Source organism: Quercus suber, unplaced genomic scaffold (assembly GCF_002906115.3).
Source record: "Quercus suber isolate HL8 unplaced genomic scaffold, Cork oak 2.0 scaffold_223, whole genome shotgun sequence".
NCBI classification, from domain to species: Eukaryota; Viridiplantae; Streptophyta; class Magnoliopsida; order Fagales; family Fagaceae; genus Quercus; species Quercus suber.
The window spans coordinates 782830-802515 of NW_027069681.1; the positions used below are offsets into that span (position 1 = coordinate 782830).

Sequence of the window (19686 nt, forward strand, 5' to 3'; positions counted from 1 at the left end):
TGTATTGATGAAATTGGTTATTATAATCTGTTTTCAACCGTGTGTAATGATCAATTCATCAATTTGTTACAAAATTTTCAAGTGGTTTTTCAAATTTTTTAGGGTTTGTGTTAGAAACTCTATGTTCGAGCCAATTTTATGTAATTGAACTTAATTTGAACTGTGTTTACTGCATTAGTTCATGCATCACAACATTGTTATTGTTCATGCATCATATAGATTTTTGTTCTATATTTTTTTTATTGTGCTAATTTGCAGTCTGCCCTTGGTTTTGTTTTTTTATGTTCTTTTGGTTTTCACTTTGTGTCTCTGTCCTTTCCTTAGCACTATGCCTAGGAAGACTAGAGCCCGATCGATCGAATCTCGGACTAGATGCGTTTTCTGCAGTTTTTCCAACTCAGCCTTAACTCATTAAACGTTTTGGGTTTTCTGTTTTTACCCTAGGTATATAAAGAAAAACCCTAGCCACGTTTTTAGAGTTGCTCCAATTGTATTGTTGCTCATACATTGCGGTTTTATGTAAATCTCTTGTGAGATCTAGAGGAGCTTTCCTTTACACAAAACTTAGGGTTTTCAAGATAGAGATTACTTCAACATCTTGATGATCAACTCGGTTGCTACCATTGAAGCTTAAAGAATATCAAGCGTGAGTGCTTGTAGCTGATTGAAGAATTCAAGAAAGAAGGAGTCCGTGGATTCGGAGCTTGCACGTGGTCGTGTCAGTAAGTTCTACTGGTGGGTAGCATTAGGAAGTCAAGCGGGAACCTTGTAGTCCTTTTGTATGAACTTCGATTCTTTCATAGTGGATTCAGGTTTACCTTGAAGATAGCTAGGTCAAATCCTCCCCAGGTTTTTACCGTGTGGTTTCCTGGGTGATCATATCATTGTGTCTTTTATTATTCCGCTGCTTTATACTTTTGATATGATTATTTGATTGCTTTAACCTAGAATTGCATAATTTGACTAAGTAACAACTTGGCCAATTAATTTAGGCTAACCAATCTGGTTGTTTTTAAGGGGTCTAAAACCGTTCAGACTGCTCTTCTAGTCGTGAAAGTGATTTGTTCTGTACTGACCCAAAATAGTGAATAAAACATGATTATTCAAGAAAACACAATTGGTCTTATCTAACACATTCTACTTTGAATTTATTTAATTATATTAGAGTGAGAAACCCCATTTGACATCAATAGGTGTTTACTAAACTATCTAGCCATGCAACTATAAATTGATCATGGATCATGTATATATCGTGTGCCTGAATGTTGATTTGCATACACACAGCCCAAAGGCTTTTAATATACAACCAACATGAAAGTTGAATAACAATTATTTTTGAAGCATAATGTAACATATTTACCGATATCCCAAAGTTTTAAGGAACATCTTAAATAGCTTTACAGGTGAACACAACTTTTTGTAACAATAAGCATTTAGCAAGAACTTTCAATATATGATCAAATTTACATGCATGACAATATAGTAACTAAGAGAAGACTTTCACTTCTATGGCACCATCAAAACCCCAAACTAGTCAATGCGTATGCTATTTTCCTCTGACACATTCAAGATTTTTCCTCTTTCTTTTGAACCCAATTTTTCCACCACGTTTGATACTAAAGTGCTTAATCCTAATACTAAGCTTCTTAATCATGACAGAATTCCTAATTATAACATGCGGGAAGTTTTCAAGAACTCGATAGAACTCCACCTTTCGGTTTTCTTACACCTTATCCATGTGTATGAGGTAAATAGTTTAATGTAAACATCGTCTTTGGTTTAAAATAAAATTTAAAAAAAATTGAGAATCATCTTCAATTGAATTATTTAAATTTAGAATAGAATTTGGATGCATGTTTGATTGCATAACTCAAGAAAATAAATGAATTGATAGGGGTTTCTTTGAATGTACTATGCTGGCCCTACAATCATAAATAGAACTATATAAGATTTGAAAGCAACTATTGCAACTTTTTTTTTTTTTTAGAATTAAAACAAAGACATATAATTTGGAAGGCTGTTCAAATCAGCCAAGAATACAGAAACAAGGTCTAGTGGTACTTCTTCCATCCAGGCGGACATTTGAGGAGGGATGGACACTCTCCTTGCTAAAGAATGCGCTAGCCTATTATAGTGTCATCGTACAAAAGATAATTTAAGAGTTGAGAAGTGCGAAATAAGGAAAAAAATATCTGATGTAAGGTGTCCATAGTGGGATAGCCTGCTGCCACCATTCTTCGAGGCCTTGAGAAGAATTTCTGAGTCGCCTTCAACTATTATATTGTCAAAACCAACCTCCAATGCAAGCTCCAATGCTCTCCTTGCTTCCAAAACCTCAACCTCAATAACCAAGGATGGCATGGGAATTTTTTAAGTGAGCGAAGCCATAGCCAAGCCAGCATCATTTCGGATCACCACTCCTAATCCAGCAGTGTCATCGTCGGCAAATGTTGCTCCATCAAAATTGACTTTGAAGCCGTGGGCCTTTGGTGCAATCCATGTTGTTGCTAGGTGTTGTTGAGGATTCAAAGAAGTCGATGTGCTGGATGGGTGCTCAGTCAGGCGCTACCAAGCAAAATCCAACACCTTGTCAAGAGGCAGGGCTGGCTTGCCAAGGTAGAGGTTGTTATGCTGGTTCCACAGTGACCAGATGACGGCAGCGAACAAATCCGGCTCCCTATTTCCTACAAAAATGAATCAAATATTTCAATGAAGGAGGTGCACTCCTTGAGCATGTCATGGTTCCACTTTGCTGTTGTACTCCCCAGGGGATATAAAGGGAAAATAGAAATCTTAATATCGAAGATAGGTAGCTTAACATCACCTTTCACATCTAGTGGAGCGATATCCCTCTGTGAATTGCAAACACAGATATAGAAAACCCATCAAATTTTCCCCACAACTAAAACAATAGTATCAATACAAAAATAAGTTTGTCATCTAAGTCCTTAAATCGACATAGTAAGCAGCAGAAAAATAATAAATCGGAGAGCTTAAAAAAAGAGCTTCAAGCACTTTCATTTCCACCTTCATGTCTATGTACTAAATTGATATTAGTCAAATTCAAAACTATAAATAAGATACTAATTCTATGCGAAATATTTAAAACCCATCAACCTTTTTCTTTTCTTTCATAACTAAGAATGGTACTAACACAAAATAAGTGAATCATTGATTCCATAACATCCAAATTGTGAGCAGCAAAAAAAAAAAAAAACATTGAATCAAAGAACATTAAGAAAAGCATCAAGTGGATTCTCAAATTCATGAGTTGAAGAAATATTTATTTAGCTAAGGGTAATTTTCACCATTCTATGACATAAAGAAGCACCATAGTTTAGTTGTTGGATGCCTGAACAATTAAGTGCTTCCTTCCCAACAAAATCCATGTATTTTGCTTTCACTACTTTCTTTATCACACACCACAAATGGATCCTAAGAGCATACTGCTGTGTAAATGACTCAAATGGTTCCTAAGAGCACACTGCTGTGCAAATGGCTCAAATGCAATAAAGTGGAGTAAAGCTTAATTAACCTAAGACTTCATTCCATGTGGAGATTTATATAACAGTAGAATGAAATCACAAAAGTTTAAGGTATAGGTAATATCATCCTATCATTCATTGCATTTTCTCTTCAACAAAATTAAATGATTCCATTTTGATTCAAACCTCATATACATTGAAATTTCTATTAGGGGCTGGCAAGATGAAATAGAAGGTATGTTATCAATATCAAACTCTAATAAAAAGAACAAAACCCTCAGATATTTTATCAAACACTCTGCATGAATGTAACAAAAATCAAAATTTATGGGAGGGAGAAGGGGGGGTGGTTTTTTAGAGATTATATATGCAGCTTCTTGTTTAGCAAATACTTACTTGATATTCAAGTAGACAACAGAACTATTTAAAGAATAGAAAGGACAAAAGAAAATAGAAGGCAGAAAATACCTTGAGTTTTGCCAAGAATAAATGAAACATAGATCTAATTTTGATTTGTGAAACGACAAATAATAGGTTTTAGAACATGCAAAGCAAACATTTATGGGAGAAACTCTTCGATTTGAGAAACAAAATAAATTAGTAGTGGAAGAGTCAAATAAGTTGGAAAATGGAGTGGAACAATGAGTTACATGCAATGTATAATTGTACGAAAGAATATGGGGAAAAGTGTTTGCACTGAAGTCCAAAACACAAAATGGAAATATCTCAATCTTCAACAGTTATCCAATCACTGAAGTGAGATCATAAATAGTTATTTTGAAAGGAGATGAACAATGTATCTGTAGCTTAGGCAATGTATCTAGGCTTGGGATTTTTATGAAATATGGCCTTTGAGTCAAAACCTTAGGCTAATTTAAAACGTCAGCCCAGTTTTTGGAGAACAAAGAAGTTCAACTAAGTGAAGGAATTTAGGTTTGAATGCACAATTTCGTTGTAGATTGTTTGGCAATGTATAAACTAAGTGAGAAAATATAATTAAGGTCCTTAAGGAAAATCATAGATAACAGTAACTTTTTTTTTTTTTTTTAATTATGAATGAATGAATTTATCAAAGAAACAAACCGTACAAACAACAAACTCCAGCAGCTCAAAGCTGCAACATCGAACAACAAAAACAGAGCAAGCAGGAAACTAAATAGAAGCTGCAACTAACCTTACAAAGAATCAAACTAAAACCCTCAATTACAGCTATGATCAAAATCAGAGAAATGCCCCCACCCCCAATTGACAACATGACTATTCACTAACAACCTCACACAGGCCTTAATGTCTCCTCAAACTTGACACTTGGTACCAGGTATATTCCTGGGATTTTATTAGTCACCATGACTTAACTACCATAGCCTCTTTGAGAAATGATACAGGTTAGAATATGGTTAAATGATTAAATTGACCATTTTCTAATAGTTTAATATTTTGGGAGAATTGGTAATTTAATACGGTAATATTTTACAATACAGTCTTAATATCATTATGAATCTTCAACCAAGTTGAATTCCCATTTTTCATTTTTTAATAAAAAAATGACAATATTCACATTCAACATAGATAGAAAATGTTAAACATTAAGAAATGCATTCACCAAAGAATAAAAAAAAAAGGACATAAAAAACAAAAGGCAAAATTTTAATATATGAGGATATGGTACATAACCCAACCATAAAAATCAAGAAAGAGAGAAATAGGACCTTAGTGTTATCCGTAGAGTTCTTGATCTATTCAAGAGCACAGAGGTTATTGATACGTTTTGAAACATCGGAGGCAAGAACCTTGAACCTTACTAGGCAAACAAATCTGATCAATAAAAGACAAATGTTATAATGACAGAAAACCAAATTGCAAGGAAAGAGTTCTTGGGCTTACCAATTACTTCAATAACAACAATGCCAACCAGCTGCATGAAAATAAATAAATCAAACAAATCAAACACTTATTTTATAAATAATAATTACAAAGCCTAGCATCTTGATTTCCCTTTGAATTTATAGAAAAAGATAGAAGAAAGTAACAAAGCCGCCCAAAGATGTAACTAAAAAGGAGGCATACCTTGGCAAAGAATGGTGCCCAGTGTCTTTGGGGACCATGAAGAAGGCTGATTCTATGCTATCTCCATTCTTTAAAAAATGAAGCAAAAGAGAGTGAATAAGGTTGACAAAGAAGTGAGTATTTAGAGAGGCTTCTTCTTTATCCTAATCTTGCACATGGACGGGACTAGAGGAGAGCTCCACTTTCTACTGGGCTTTGACATTTGTGTCAAATTCGGAGTCAATTTCGTCTTTGCAGTGGAAGTTAGATTCCGGCACATCCAAAATCTCCCTTGGTTGAAAACCTCATGATCTACATAGACTCACAACAGATGCATTCTACATAAAGTCCCAACCATTTTACGAAATCGAAGTGGTTTCCACAAATTACAACATAGTACCACATGCCTTGGAAAATTCTTTAATAACTCTAGCAAAACCACCTACAAATTGTTTTGACTAGTTATTTTTTCCACCACGTCTTTGGGCATTCTTCTTCAACCTTCTAAGCAAGATATGTTGCTCTAACACGACCATCCTCACAATGCACTTTGGTTTTCCAAATTTAAACATAAGATATCCCATTAACATTCCAAATATCACTCCACATCCATAACCCATCGATACAGCTTGCCAACCAAACCCATTTTCTGGCTCTAGATTGTCTTCTTGTTGTAAGGTCAATGGTGGTGGTTTCTTTACCTCAAGGCTGTTGCATGTTCTTGACAATGGAAATCCACATAAATCCAGGTTTTCAGTGTATGAATCATTATCAAACGTATCAAATTGCTTTCCTGAAGGTATTTGCCCTGTAAGTTGGTTATGTGACAGATTTAAAACTGCAAGCCATGGTATATCTACCAATTGCCTAGGAATCTCCCCGATAAGCTTGTTGAAAGAGAGGTCTAACCATTCAATATTGGTCAAATTTCCAAATGATGATGGAATATAACCTGTAAGGTTATTGTGAGAAAAGTTGAGCCCCTTGAGTGATTTTAGCCTCCCAATTATCTTTGGCATCTCTCCTCTGAAACTATTGTTTGAAAAATCAATGATCGTGAAGACAGTTTGGATTCTCACCAACTCAATATACAACCCTTTCATCATCACATTCATAGAATCTTGATAATACCCATCTCCCATATATTTCGTCGCAACTTTTCCTTCATCCACATTTGCCATGGCTTTCAAATATTTGAAATAATTTATTGGCAAAGGACCATTAAACTCATTGTTAGAGATGTCTAGGATTCGCAAATTTGGGAAAGGAAATTTGGTCTTAGGTTCACCTATACAACCTTGAAATTTGTTTGATCTTATGACAAGAACTTGCAAATTTAAAAGACCTTCCAACCAATAAGGGAAGGTTCCGTTTATCTTATTACTACCAAGATCTAGAACTTCCAACTTCCTACAATTTGCCAAAGATCTTGGCAATGGCCCTTCCAACTGATTTCCATTAAAGTTGATATTCCTAAAATGATTTCCCTTGGAAAATGTTGCAGGGATGGTACCATGAAGGCTATTCATTCGCAAATCCAACACTGAAAGGCCACTAGAGTTTACTAAACACTTAGGAACCATACCACTTAAGTTGTTATGAGACAAGTCTAGAACTTCAAGGGGACTTGCATTGCAAATTGAAGAAGGGATTTCTCCAGTTAATTTGTTATTGGAGAAGAACAAATATGCCAGCCCAAGAAAACTTATATTGGGAAATGGTCCTTGAAGCAAGTTGTCACGAAGATCAAGAAAATATAATGAATCCCTCCCCACATCTCCTAACCATCTTGGAAATTGACCATTAATTCTGTTATTGGAAAGGTCTAAGTATTGTAAATTTGTTGATGTTCTTAAAAAAATTGGGAATTCACTAATATTGGTAGAAGACAAGTTCAACTGTTGAAGTTTGGGCAGGGTATAGGTGACATTATTGTTGATGCTAACTAAGTTATTTGAAAAATCAAGATAGTAGAGATTTTTGAGCTTTGAGATTGTTTCTAACTCCAACGTAATACCCCAATTATTTAATGAGAGAGATAAATAAGTAAGGTTAACAAATCTAGGTATTGACCTAGGTATAGAGCCATGTAGCTTATTATTACCCAAATCTAGTTGCTCCAATGAATTAGACTTGAATTCACCAATCTCACCAATGAATTGATTATCAGCAATTTTTAAGTTCACTAAAGAGGGCAAACTGAACAGCCAAGATGGCAGTGTTCCATTTAGGAAATTTGAACTTAAAAAGAGCGTATTTAGATTCAAAAGCCCACTTACGTGATTAGGAAGGGGACCAACAAGTTGATTATAGCCCAAGTATAAATTTGATAGATTGGGCAAGTTAAATATTGACAACGGCAGCAAATCTGTTGAAATATTCCCCAACAATGTTAAAAAATTGTTAGTTCGTGTGTTTGCCAAAAACAACTAAAATTTAAATGTGTTAATTGAATCTTACCGCTGAAACTATTAAATGACAGAGCCAAAGAAGTAAGTTTTGTAAGGTTTCCAAGTGATGTTGGAATTGACCCAGTAAACTTGTTTTGATGTAGATACAAGTAAGTAATTTGTGTGAGGTTGCCAAGTGATGTTGGAATTGAGCCTGTAAAATTGCAATTATGGAGACGCAAATGCTTCAAGGACTTCAGATTACTGATAGAATCAGGTAATTCTCCCGAAAAGTTTGTGATAGAGAGATCTAAGAATTTCAGAGAACTACTGCTCCAATTAGACTTTGGAAGAGTGCCTTCAAGATTGAGATTATGCCCTAGATTAAGAGTTTGTATACTTGGAAGGCAGAGGATGTTATTTTCGAGTTTTCCCTGCAAGTAACAGTTATGAAGGCTAAGAGTTGTGACAGAGGAGGATAGATTCATCAAAGAATTAGGTCTAATTGAGGACATATCTGACCAATCCAAAAGAAGTTCCCTTAACTGAGTAAGGTTATGAATGACTCTTTTCCATACTGGCGTTTCAATTAATAGCCAATCGTTGTAAGAAAGATCAAGTGAAACCAACGAAGACAAATGAGAGATTTCGTATGGGATTTTGCCAGAAAACATGGAATTAGAAAGGTTAAGATGAGTCAAAGTCTTAAAGTTGGCAAACTCAGACAAAATTGGGGAGTAATTGAAGAAATTCCCAGCGAGATTCAACCTCTTGAGATGGGGAAGAAAGAAGAGGGTGCTGTTGGAATGAATGAAGCCATTAAGCCAGCTGCAACTGAGGTCAAGGCCAATAACATGGCTTGTTGTTTTGTGACATATGACGCCATCCCAAGTACAGCAGTCCTGATCCTCCTTCCAAGAGGCTGTCTTTGGATAAGAATTATCACACATATGAATATTAGATCTATAATCAGTAGAATAAGCAGGTGCATCAAGAGGAGGAGAAGCATCTCTATGAAGAGAAAGAGAGTGATTAAAATGGAGTAGAGCAGAGCAAGGTGAGACTGAAGACAAGGAAGAAGAAGATGGAAAATGAAAGAGGAAGGAGAGTAGACACAAAACTTGATACTTCCAAGCTAAACACCCCATTTTGATTTTTAAAGACTGAAAATATATCTGAATTTTTTGGCTAAATAAAAATATATCTGATGTTAAGACGGAGGCTTGGGATGGGGATGAATATTTATAGTGCTTCCATTCCAAGTCAATCAAAGTCGTTGGCGATATTGCGTTCGGCAAGTTTTTGGAAAGTGCTTTATATTCCAAAAGGCACGTTTGGGAATCGGACCAATACAAAAAAGAAATAAGAAATTGAGGGAAGCTGTTATTATCCCGAAGTACCCTTAGTTTTATTTCCAAATCCCAATTTTACCCTTAAGTTATAGGACATGGGGATGAAGTTGCTGCAATATTTGTAATTTCTGCCTTAAGAATAATAAAGGTTTCCTATCCTTTAATGTCAAATATATATATATATACATATTCAGTAACTTTTTTTTTTTTTTTTTTTGAGAATGATATATTCAATAACTTAACTTCCTCTACCGTTTGTTATATATTCAAAAAACACTTATACTTTTTATTATTTATTTATATTAAGTTATTCTATTGTATTATATATTCAAATTTGATAACACAAATTTGCTTATATAGTTATACTGTTATAAATTGATAATTGATAATGTAAATGAATGTGTAATTATTAATTCCCTACTTTTTTTTTAAGGAACAAATTAATTCCCTCATCTTATAACACTAATTTGTTTTTTTTTTTTTTTAAATTATCATGTAGTACAATTTAAACTTGGATTATTGGTATGTAGTTGATTTTTTTTTCTCATTTTTATTTTGTGCTTCATGATAATGAAAATAAATAATAATTAATTACTATCAATAAGAAGTCGTTAATAATAATAACAAATAATTATGACACTAATAAAAATAATTACTAATTCAAAAACTATATAATATTATTATTATTATTATTATTATTATTAAATCATCATATATATATATATAAAAGTGCTAGCCAAACACTCAATTTTTTCAAAATTACTTTCTAACAGTTTTTACCAAACATTCAACTTTAAAAAAAAGCTCAATTTCATTAAACACTTTTTAAAACCACACCATTTTTTTAGAAAAGCACAATTTTAAAGGGGCAATGTTTAGGGATACAAAATAATCCACAACTTTTGACACAGTTCACCACATGGTAAATTATAGAAAAAATTGTACATTATTTTGTGTACCTACCATTTTCCATCTTAAAAATCCGATCAATAATGCAGGTACATTCATTCTGCACGTAGGACCTTGAGTTGTTGGATTAGAGCATCCAACACGTATATGATAGACTTGGCTTTGTCCAATAATCATTCAGTCAATTTTAGTCGGAAAGTAAAAATTGATGCACACTCTTTAAAAATCTAATCAATAATGCAAGTACATTCATTCTGCATATAGGACCTTAAGTTGTTTAATTAAAGTATCCAACATTTACATGAACACATATATGATAGACTTGGCGTTTTCCAACAATCATTCAGTCAATTATGGTCAAAAAGTAAAAAATGATTCACAGCCACCAATTGGACATGAGTGTCAAAGAACCATCAAATTGATAGAAATTATTTGAATTTATTTATTTGAGAAAGAGAAGTGATATATCTATAATATTTTCACAACATTTTTACAACAAATCCTAGGTGGTTAGCTGTTTTTGGTTTTAATATGAACTCATCACTTAAATTACTTTTTTGCTCACCCATAACAAATACTAATAATCTGCCACATAGAACTTGTTGTGAAAATATTGTGAGCATAACATTTCTCTTTAAAAATTTGTATTTATTTATTTATTTATTTATTTATAACATGTTATTCATTTTTTATAAGCAGGGCATGAAATCTTTATTTTTTATTTATATAGATATAGTAGAATTTATATATATGGTGTCAATGATTGTCCTTACTAATAAGTTAAGATACCAACTGTTTTGTGTGTGTGTGTGTAAACGGGAGTAGAGTATACAACACGTTTGGGTAATATTTTCCAAGAATCATTTTAGTTAAGATTGGCCAAAAGCAATTAATGATGCATCCCCACCACTTGTTCTGTCTCTCAAGTTCACAGAAATTTCTTCTAAAAAAAAAAACAAAAACCAGTTGACAGAAATGACTATACTAGAGTTGTTTAATTTGACTAAAAAAAAAAAAAACAAAGAATCTTATTTGGAGAGCTTGTAAGAGCATTTTACGGACTCGTGTGATATCATTTGAGTCTTTAACTACTAAAAAAAAAAAAAAAAGATGTTGATTTTTTTTTTTTCTTTTTACCTTTTTTTTTAATGTCATTTTGTTTTTCTTTTTTTAGTGTTGAATGACATTTACTATTGATGCTATGATTTTTAGTACTTCAAAACCTTTAATTGCACCACCGCGCACTCTGGCGCAATTGTCACTCCACAAGTATAAGTGCCTGTGGGGTATGGGGGGTAAGGGCGGGGTTCAAATCTCTAGTATTGAGTTTTACACGCATATACACTTAGATTAGGTTAAAGTAGAATTTCTATCTTGTATTAAAAAAAAAAACTATTAATTGCTAAAGATTCATGCCTGTTTGAGATGCACTTATAAGTTAGCTTATTACTTATTTTTTCTCCTATTTACAGGTCCTACATACGTCACCTACTTATTTGATTTAACTTAAAACTAGATAAGTTGTTTCCAAACAAACACCTAGAAAGTTGTTGAATTTATTTCTTTTACTTTTTTTTAAGGTCCATTTGGTAATGTTGTTTTAATAACATTGTTCAAGTTTTGTAAAAATATGTGTGGGTGAAAAAGTGTTGTGAAAATACGTGTTGTGTTGTTTAAATAACGAAAACTGTTGTTTAAACAACACAACCAAACCAACCCTTAACATCATATTTTCCTTCTTGAGTGTTGAATGACATGTAATATTGTTGCTACGATTTTTAGTTCTTAGAACTATTTATTGTCAATGAAGATTAAGTATATGAGAAAAGTTACCGAATGTCCTAAAGTTATTGTTTTATGAACTATTTTTAAAAATATTTTATAAGAAAATGATAAAACAATTAATTTTTTTACGGATATTATTAACTTTCATCGGGTATATATATATACATTTGTACCAAGGTGAAGACTTTCCCACTGGATCTTTGGGGACTTGGTCACTTGGACCATATTATCTTTTGCGACTTTGGTGTGAATGCTAACAACGTTTTGAAATGAAAGTCGTGCCAATGAGACAAACCATGAGATTATAACAGGACCATGAGTTGTTTGTTGGATTAGAATATCCAACACGTATATGATAGACTAGGAATTGTCTAACAGTCATTCAGTCTATTTTTGCCAAAAAGACCCACTTCTTAGATAGGAGCATTCAAAAACAGTCAAGTTGACACAAATTACTTGAAATTTATTTCTTTGAGAAATTGAATTTTTTTTTTATTTTTTTATAACATGTTATTCCTTTTTTCAATATTATGTAATTTTTTTTTCTTTTATATATATGTTAGAATTTAAATTTATGCTGTCTTTCATATTATTTTTATCAATAAGTTAAAATTGTAAATTTAACTTTACTTTGGGTTCAGTGTCATTTCTTTTAATTCAACACAAAATTTGTATTAACCATTGATTGCAAAAATAACACTCTTCCATAGTTCTACCCAAATCGTAATGGTGTATGCCGAGTTATTGAAAATGAAATAAATGAATAAACCAAACCAAATCAACATGTACCTAAATATAAACACAATCACATTGGTGGTAATATAAAAGAGAAATGTACACTTTCAAACCAAATCAAGTAATAAAATGAAATATAAAAAAATAAAAATAAAAAGATAACAATCTGCCCATCTTTACTCCATGTATATCATATTGGACTCCAATGGCAAAGCAATCTCACTCACAACTTGTTCATAAAAACTATTTTTTTTTTTAAAAAAAAAAAGGAAGGAAAAAAACCATAATTATTAACACATTAAACTAAATACAACAACCAATATTATAAACATAGCGAAATAAATAATACAAAGAAAAAAACCAAAGAGAGAATTTGATTCTTTTTGCAGTACTAAACTACCACCAAAATAAGGGTGGGAAAAAATGGAGAGACAATCTAAAAGAAAAAGAGAGGTGTGAGATATTTTAAAATAGAGATAGTGTGTACTCATTTTTAGGAAATGCATCTAATGTGTATGAGATTGTGTATACTAATTTGATGAGTAGTAAAAATTTGATGGCAAGACGATTAGATTGGATACACCATGACATCTACACCCATTAAAAAAAAAAAATCAAAATTGTCACACTTTAACATAATAACCGTCATAGAGAATTTCTTTTCTTAGTGTTACTATTACATTCCATTTCCGTTATCCTAAAACATGGGGGTTTTAAAAATAAAATGAAAAACCATGATTGAGAGTTTAGGATAAATAACTTGTGGTTAGTAGAATCCTTTACTAAACAAATTATAAAATTTAAAATTTAAAATTCTTGACTAAATAAATTAGAAGTTCAAATTAAATTTGAAAACCAAAGGGAAAATGATCCTATTTTGTAAACAATGTTGTACATGTGAGTTAGGGATGCATTTTTACCAGGTTGTCTTTCAATTTTGTCTCTACTTAAACCAAAGGGTGTATGGGTATTTTTGAACCAATGAAATGTTCAACTAAAATAAGAGTAGATTTTTTGTGTACACGAGATTTAGAATGTACTACACGTTTGGGTAGTTTACATAAAAATAAAAATATTTGAGTAGAATTTTCCAAGAATGAGAGTATCCAACACATTTGGGTAGCATTTTCCAAGAATGATTTGGTCAAGATTGTTTAAAAGCTACTTAATGATAGGAAAAACAATCATGTACCCCCACCACTTGGATGGGAGTGTCTCTCAAGTTGATAGAAATTTCTTAGAAAAAAGCAGTTGATAGAAATTACTTGTCCAATTTGACTAAAAAAAAGATGTTGAATTTATTTCTTTTTCTTTCTTTTTGTTTGATTTTGTTTTTGAACATTATATTTTTCTTTTTCTAGTGTTGAATGAAATGTATTATTGTTACTACAATTTTTAGTTCTTAGAAACTATTAATTACTAAAGATTTGTGCCGATGCATTTAATTAGCCAACTTAATGCTTATTTTTTCAAACAGCTTTTACCAAACACTTTATTTTATTATTATTTTTTTTTTAAATCTCAATTTCATTAAGCATTTTTTTTTGGCGAAACTACAATATTGGTCCCTCAAGTTCACTCTATGTGCCCAATTGGTCCCTCAAGTTTTAAAACAGAGTTGTATTAGTCCTTTTACTAATTACCGTTAGTGGTGTTACTTACGTGGCTAACGAAACAATGACTTAGCATTTTTTTTGAATGATGTGGTTACAAAAATTACAAAATAAATTTACACGTAAGAAACAATCTCCCCATCAAAAAAATGTAATAAACAATTTGATTCACAACCTAGTACCAAACAAGAGAGAGAAGGGGAGAGAGTGGAGAAACCCAAACCCTAGCCGCATCATTAAAAAAATTAAAAATTTTTTTAATTAAAACTTGAACCTGCACATTCTGGCTTTTTGTTAACATAGATTCAATGATTATTCAGAATAATTTATTCTACAAAAGTTTGGCGATACATCTCCGGTCCAAATAGCAAACCTGTTACATTGTTCTTTCAGTACCAAGTAGGTACCAAAATACAGAATTGTGCTTTACACCAAACTCTAGATCATTCAGTCAATATGTTGCTCTTTTAGATCCTGCAATGCTTGTCGAATTGAATCCTCATCTTGGCTGGAGTACTTCAAACATATAAGCTGTTGAGCAACACAGTAGGCTATCTGGATTGGATGATACCGCAGGTAGTTTACTTCCATCCTCTTCACTTCCTAGACATTGGAAATTTGTTTAAAATGTCAGATTAATTACTGCAGTTCATGAAGAGGGGCAATTCCATATACATCAACAAGAAAAATTCATTAAGGAAATCAAATCAAGTAAAAGGAAGACACAGACGCTACATGATTTGGATTTCAATTTAAAAAAAAAAAAAAAAAAAATCAGTAAATATGTTTTAAAAGCCACAAGGGTGGGACACTCGCTGAAGGTTGAAGCCTCCGTAAATGTCAACTAATATTTTTCAGAACTTGTACGAAAAATGTGAGCAGCTTCGCAAGCAGTTTTTTTTTTTTTTTAATTAAATCTTTAACTTGTAAGGTTTAACAAGTTGGCACCAACATGATACTAACACCCAATCAGTACCAAACAATTTATAATTTTTTTTAATTAAAAAAATGCCACATCATTAAAAAAAATGTCAAGTCATTGTTTCGTTAGCCACGTAAATAATATTACTAACAGCAATTAGTAAAAGGACTAATATAACTCAGTTTTAAAACTTGAGGGACCAATTGCGCACAAAGAGTAAACTTAAGGGACCAACATTCTAGTTTTGCCTTTTTTTTTTTTAACTGACACTTTCCAAAAAAGTTTTAAAAAATTGAAGCCCGCAGGACCATGAGGTTTTGGATTGGAGTATCCAACATATATATGATATACCTAGCACTGTCCAACAATTATTCCATCAATTTTGGCCAAAAAGTTAAATGATGCACACCCACCACTTGGATAGGAGCGTCCAAGAACTGTCATGTTGACACCTTACTTAAATATATTTCTTTGAGAAATTGAATTTTTTATTTTTATTTTTATAGATATAGTAGAATTTAAATTTATGATGTCCACTCCACCTCCTGATGATTATTTTTATCAATAAATTAAGATATTATTGGGTTAAGATAGCTTGACCCTAATTAATTAATTCAATTGCCCTAGTTAATTAATTAAGTCAAATTACATGCAAATTATGGAAGTAAAAACAAATCACCAAATAAACTAAATGCAGCGAAAATTAAATTGACACATTGATTTGTTGATAAATGGAGAAAACCTTTTGTAAGACAAAAACCCCACTGGTGAATTTAAGGCCACTACTTCCAAAAATCCACTAATAAAAAATTAAGTGGTTACAAGTATAAAGAATCTTACCATTACCCTGACCTATCTCGAAATACCAACAATTGAACCTTCACTCAAATACAAAATTGGACTTAGTCTTGTAGTAGCATTCTTTCATTTGTTACACAAATCTCCAATCTGTGACTAACTCTTTTGCACAGATCTCAGTATGTGACTAACTCCAACAACTTGAATGGTTGTTGTTGGTTGCAAAGTTCTTTATTTCATAAAAAATGAAGATAGAGAAGCATTTGGTTACAAAACCCTATGCTGTACAAACGCAGTAGCTTCTCACATAGAACATTAAGCTCTTGGTCTCTAGATCCCTATATGACGGCTTTTAAAATAAGCCTTATATATGTCTAGGGTTGTGAGAAAAGAAACCCTAAACAAAAATATCAACATGGGCCGAAATTTAAATTTGGAAATTCTGAATTTGTAAAGCTCGATAGATTGAGCTTGTATCGAGCTAGTGTCGAGCTTGCCATTAATTCTCGATAGCAGCCTTCTGTCAAGCTAGTGTTGAGCTTCAGTTAAACAGCTTTTCTTCATTTGTTTCTTGGATCAATCTTTATGTCTTTAATACAACCACTTGATATGTATCAAATCCAACTTAAATTTACCCAATTTACAAGCAAAGTGTGTTTTGTCAAAGGATTAGCCAATTACATAAAATTCATGGGCCGAAATTCAAATCTGGAAATTCTGAATTTGTAAAGCTCGATAGATTGAGCTTGTGTCGAGCTAGTGTCGAGCTTCCCATTAATTCTCGATAGCAGCCTTCTGTCAAGCTAGTGTTGAGCTTCAGTAAAACAACTTTTCTTCATTTGTTTCTTGGATCAATCTTCATATCTTTAATACAACCACTTGATATGTATCAAACCCAACTTAAATCTATCAATTTTACAAGTAAAGTGTGTTTTGTCAAAAGATTAGCCAATTACATAAAATTTGACCCTAACAATCTCCCAATTTGGTAATCCTTGACAAAACCAGAAGCATAATTATGAGAGAAGTCCAAGCCAACAATTTCCATAAATATTACATAAAAGTACATAAGCCTAACTACTACTATTAACTCTTGAAAAACTTTGCAAGGAAAGAGATCATGGCATGATAGACTTGCAACCTATCTTAACTGAAACACTTAAACAAGATTCATCAATGCATCAAGTGTGAAACACAAACAAGTTATTGTACATGCAAGTTAGATTTGTAAACTCGTATGAAAAGATGTATGAGATATCTAACAGTATATTTTTATGATAAAGCTCAAGTGTGATAAAAATGAAAGATTTAACATCATAAAGCTTTAACTAATTTGTTTTGTTTTAAATTATCATGTAGTACAATTTAAACTTGGATTATTACTATGTATTTGAATTTTTTTTTTCTCATTATCATTTTGTGCGTCATGATAATTAAAATAAATAAATAAATAATTACTATTGATACGAAGTTGGTAATAGGAATGATAAATAATTATGATACTAATAAAAATAATTAATAAGTCAAAAACTATATAATAATAATAATAATAATTGTTATTATTATTATTAAGAAGGTGAAATCATCATATAGTATGAAAAACTCATATATATATATATATGTGTGTGTGTGTGTATGCGTGTGTGTTTATATATATTGTGGGGGGAGAAAAACCCAGCCCAACTTATTGGGCCCGGGGCCCTGAATGAGGAACACTCTTCATCCGAGGAGATAAGGCCTTCAGTCGGAAGCCCACGCCAATGGGGGACGCCTGGGGATGAGCACGTATACCATCCGAGGAGATACTCATATGTCCGAGTAGTCATGCGTCCTCGGATCCGAAGAGGTTTGATCAAACACGAGTATGGGAGGTTCAAGTGATCTATTTGACAAGTGTCAAGAGGGAGAAGGACCTCGGACACACATAGAGATAACGACAACAGAGAAATATCAAGGAGGCATACTTCAACCACCGCATTTAATGACTACCAAAATCAGTACGCATGTGCTGAAGTTGATCCATGATGTTAGCGAGAGAGACATCTGCCCTAGAGGAGGAAGAAAGGGCAGATGAAGAAGAAGGTTAAGGGGTAGGGGCTGCATTCGTCATCTCCACACGAGTCTGCTTCACAGCCAGCTGCGCTACACTCCTCCGGATAGACTCCTTGCTAATGGCACCCATGACATAGAAGAGAGGAGAGGGAGGAATGGTGATGTGCATGTGTGTAAGGATGCGTGCAATAGCTGAAGGAAAGATGAGCTTATTACGTGTTGCTATGTCTCGATAGCTATTTATCATAGATACTATCATGTGTGAGGGAAAATCTATAGAAAGATCTTCCATGAGAGAAAGAGGAAACTAGCACGAGGCTCGGTGATAGTGTTATAGTGTGACCGTGGAGTGAGAGCAAAAGTCAAAACCATATTAAAGATCCTAAGACCCGATGACATGCATATTAGAGTAAAATTCCTGTATGAACATGTTAGGACACCTCGAGAGTTTCCCATATAGAGAAGCCCATCCTCGAGAGCTAAACACACTGGGTAGAGGAGTGTCTGGAAAGTCAGACAGAATGACCTGGTGTTTTGAATGAATCTTTTGGTCAGAAAAGTTCTCAAAGAAGTCATCTCGTGCCTTTTCATCACGGAACCGAACTTAATTAGGAGGGAAGGGAGCAAACGAAGAGGAAGAGGAACCACGATGTCTTATCGGGTTCTTAGAAGGAACATAATTTTTAGGTACCATGAGGAGGAAGCTAAACGAGAGAGAGAGAGAGAGAGAGAGAGAGAGAGAGAGAAGAGAGAGAGAGAACACAACAAGAACATGAGGCACAGGAAAGAAAAAAAAAAGGACAATGTGCAATGCATGATAATGCATGAACATGTTACGTGCAAAAGAAATTTCATCATGGGCAAAAACCCAATCCAAACTACAGCACTTACATTGTATAATCAAGCATAACCTAGAATGCAAGAAAACATGATTATAATGACATAGAATGCAATGCATGAGCATGCAAGATCATATTAATAGAACCCAACCCAAAGATTTTCATAGAAACTCAAAATCCTTAAAATTTTCCCAAAAACTAAAAATTAGGTCACAAAATGCATGAAATGCATGAATGAAGAAGAAAAATGAGATTTGGAACACTTACCAAGGACTGGACGCTTGGACAAGGTCGAAATCTTGAAGGGAAGAGGGATTTTTGTGAAAAGAAGAGGTTTGGATCAAGAGAGAAAAGAGAGGTATCGAGATACTTGAGTTTGAAATGAATTGGATCAGACCTCAGATATATATAGAAAAACCCGGCTCGATAGATTGAAAAGGTATCGAGCTTCAATTGAGAACAAAAACTTGATAGATCGAGAGGTATCGAGGAGGTATTGACAGCAAAAAGATCTCGATAGATTGAGGAGGTATTGAGCATCTATCGAGTAGATAGAGACTCCAAAAAATTGGCTCAATGAATCGGGCTATCAATCGAGAAGTATTGAGAATAAACCTAGAAATCTCGATAGAAGAGGCATGTATTGAGGAGCTATCGAGAAGCCTAAAAGAGAATTTTCAAGGAGGAGAAGAAGTACAAGATGAATGCAATCAAGATGACATCAAAACAAGCAATCAAAGAGAATGTTAAGCATAGAAAC

The 19686-nt window shown here is 33.1% G+C and overlaps 1 protein-coding gene across 7 annotated transcripts; it reads right to left on the reverse strand.

Annotated features, from left to right (window-relative positions):
- Nucleotides 1-1917: 1917 nt before the first annotated feature.
- Nucleotides 1918-9114, reverse strand: LOC111985926 (receptor-like protein 7). Of its 7 annotated transcripts, none has more exons than XM_065780029.1 (6): nt 7992-9114; nt 5553-7899; nt 5370-5400; nt 5195-5300; nt 2825-2852; nt 1919-2684 (listed from the first exon to the last, which is right to left on the reverse strand). In XM_065780029.1, the coding sequence occupies exons 1-2, from the start codon at nt 9067-9069 to the stop codon at nt 5990-5992; spliced, it is 2988 nt and encodes a 995-aa protein (XP_065636101.1). In that variant the 5' UTR covers nt 9070-9114; the 3' UTR covers nt 1919-2684; nt 2825-2852; nt 5195-5300; nt 5370-5400; nt 5553-5989. The 7 variants fall into 7 exon arrangements, with proteins under 7 accessions (XP_065636104.1, XP_065636102.1, XP_065636099.1 ...); XM_065780028.1 differs by having other exon boundaries at nt 2825-2902; XM_065780032.1 differs by having other exon boundaries at nt 1918-2852; nt 5195-5282.
- Nucleotides 9115-19686: the final 10572 nt, after the last annotated feature.